The sequence below is a fragment of the Vavraia culicis genome (assembly GCF_000192795.1).
Source record: "Vavraia culicis subsp. floridensis unplaced genomic scaffold supercont1.116, whole genome shotgun sequence".
NCBI lineage: Eukaryota > Fungi > Microsporidia > Pleistophoridae > Vavraia > Vavraia culicis.
The window spans coordinates 1-1,709 of record NW_007360719.1 but is presented as its reverse complement, the minus strand read 5'-3'; the positions used below and the strand labels follow the sequence as shown (position 1 = coordinate 1,709).

The following is a 1,709-nucleotide window of genomic DNA, read 5'->3' as shown; positions in this document are numbered from 1 at the left end:
GTTGCTTGATATTAAATAATTCGATGTCATTTTCGTAACAAAAATCAATCACTTTGAGATGAGTGCTTGTTATATGAAGAATAACATATATATCTGCTTTGTAATAACCTGACCAAATTCTTTTCAAGTGTCAAGAAAATGCATTTCTTTTTGTTAATGCCAGCCAATACATTTAGTCAATTCTCCCGATAAAATCAAATAAATGTCTTATCAAAATAAAAATATAAATAGAGAAAAAATTCTGGAAGGCATGGAGTTTTTCAGATGCTTTCTAGCCATAACTTTCCTGTGCTTGGTTTCCGCTGGAATACGATCGGAAGAGCAGCGTGAGAAAGAAGTACCAGTGCAAAGCGAGTGCAATATAAATGAAAAAAATGGCGAAGAACTTTCCATTGAGACAATATTGGAGGTAATAGAGGGTCATATACGTAAGAGTTATCAGGTACTATGGGATATCTATGAATTGTGTGAGCGTTTGAAGCTTTATCCTGAAGACAGTACAACGGAAGAGCCCACGAATGATGTATTAGACTATTACAAGACAGCTTGGCTTACATTGGAAGCAGGTTATTTGCAGGCTCATGCTATAGGAGGTAATAAATCTGGGACAGGAGTGTTAACAAATACTCAACAAACAACATATCGAAGGGTGATTGAGTTTAAAGCAACAATGCTATTTTTCAGGAAACATGTATTTTACCTCCTTGGTGATCTGCGCGATATTGCCAATAAAGAGAAGAATAGAACCGAAGTAAAGAAGATTGACTTGCTTAGGGCTGAAAGTCACAAGATGTATCAGATGTGCGATGAGTCTAATATTTCTAAACGTCTTGATGAAGAAAATATTGGGCAAAAATGTGAGGAGTGGATTTAATTTCTAGGAACGATTGATGAGAAAATGAATGGATTTTCTACCGCAGAGTGTGTGAGCATATTGGAGGATATATTTTATGTATATGAGAAATTGTATTGTAAAGTGGAATTTGATTGTTCATAACGTGAAGAGTCGTACAAACATTCTACAAATTCTAATGTTCATCCAACCGAAGATGAGACATTAACACCGAATCCTGAACCACTCAAAGAGCATACTTCTGGCACGCCATCAATGATCTAAGTGGATGAAATAAAATCAAGTTAAATACCATGTTTAGTATTCATTCATTTCTTCTGTTCATTCTTAATTGTGCATTATATTGCATCCTTGCTCTGTTCATCAATATTCACAATAACATAAACTTGTACAATCAGTATTAGGTTCAACAGCGCTACTAGACAAAAATCACTGATCAAACCTACAAACATCTCTAACACTCACCACTATCGATGCGCACAAAACAATTGGTGCACTATATGTGTTATAGGAAGGTGTTTCGTTTGTTATTGATGCTGTAATACTTGTTGTTGAGATGTGGCATAAGGAGTGCTAAATTGGCACGGTTAAAAATCCGTAATTTTGACAATAATTACTGCTGTGATCTACACTAGTATAGATACAACAATTGTAGTTATTAAGCCTCCTCAGTTGTGTTTCTTATAACCTTTGTATTGAGCTAAAATATTTCGAAATTGTTATATGTTCTATTCAGAGATAACACAGGGGGTTCAGATAAATGTATTTTAAGGAATGTTTCATCATAAACACGCATGTTGACAATAACTTGTTTTGAAGAAACCAGCTGCACCATTTTGTTTTTCTGAACGGGTGT

At 34.8% G+C, this 1,709-nt stretch overlaps 1 protein-coding gene across 1 annotated transcript; it reads left to right on the top strand.

The window, feature by feature from the left end:
• Nucleotides 1-202: 202 nt before the first annotated feature.
• On the top strand, nt 203-874 carry VCUG_02670 (uncharacterized protein; the record flags this gene model as incomplete). Its single annotated transcript, XM_008077486.1, has 1 exon — nt 203-874. The coding sequence occupies one exon, from the start codon at nt 203-205 to the stop codon at nt 872-874; it is 672 nt and encodes a 223-aa protein (XP_008075677.1).
• Nucleotides 875-1,709: the final 835 nt, after the last annotated feature.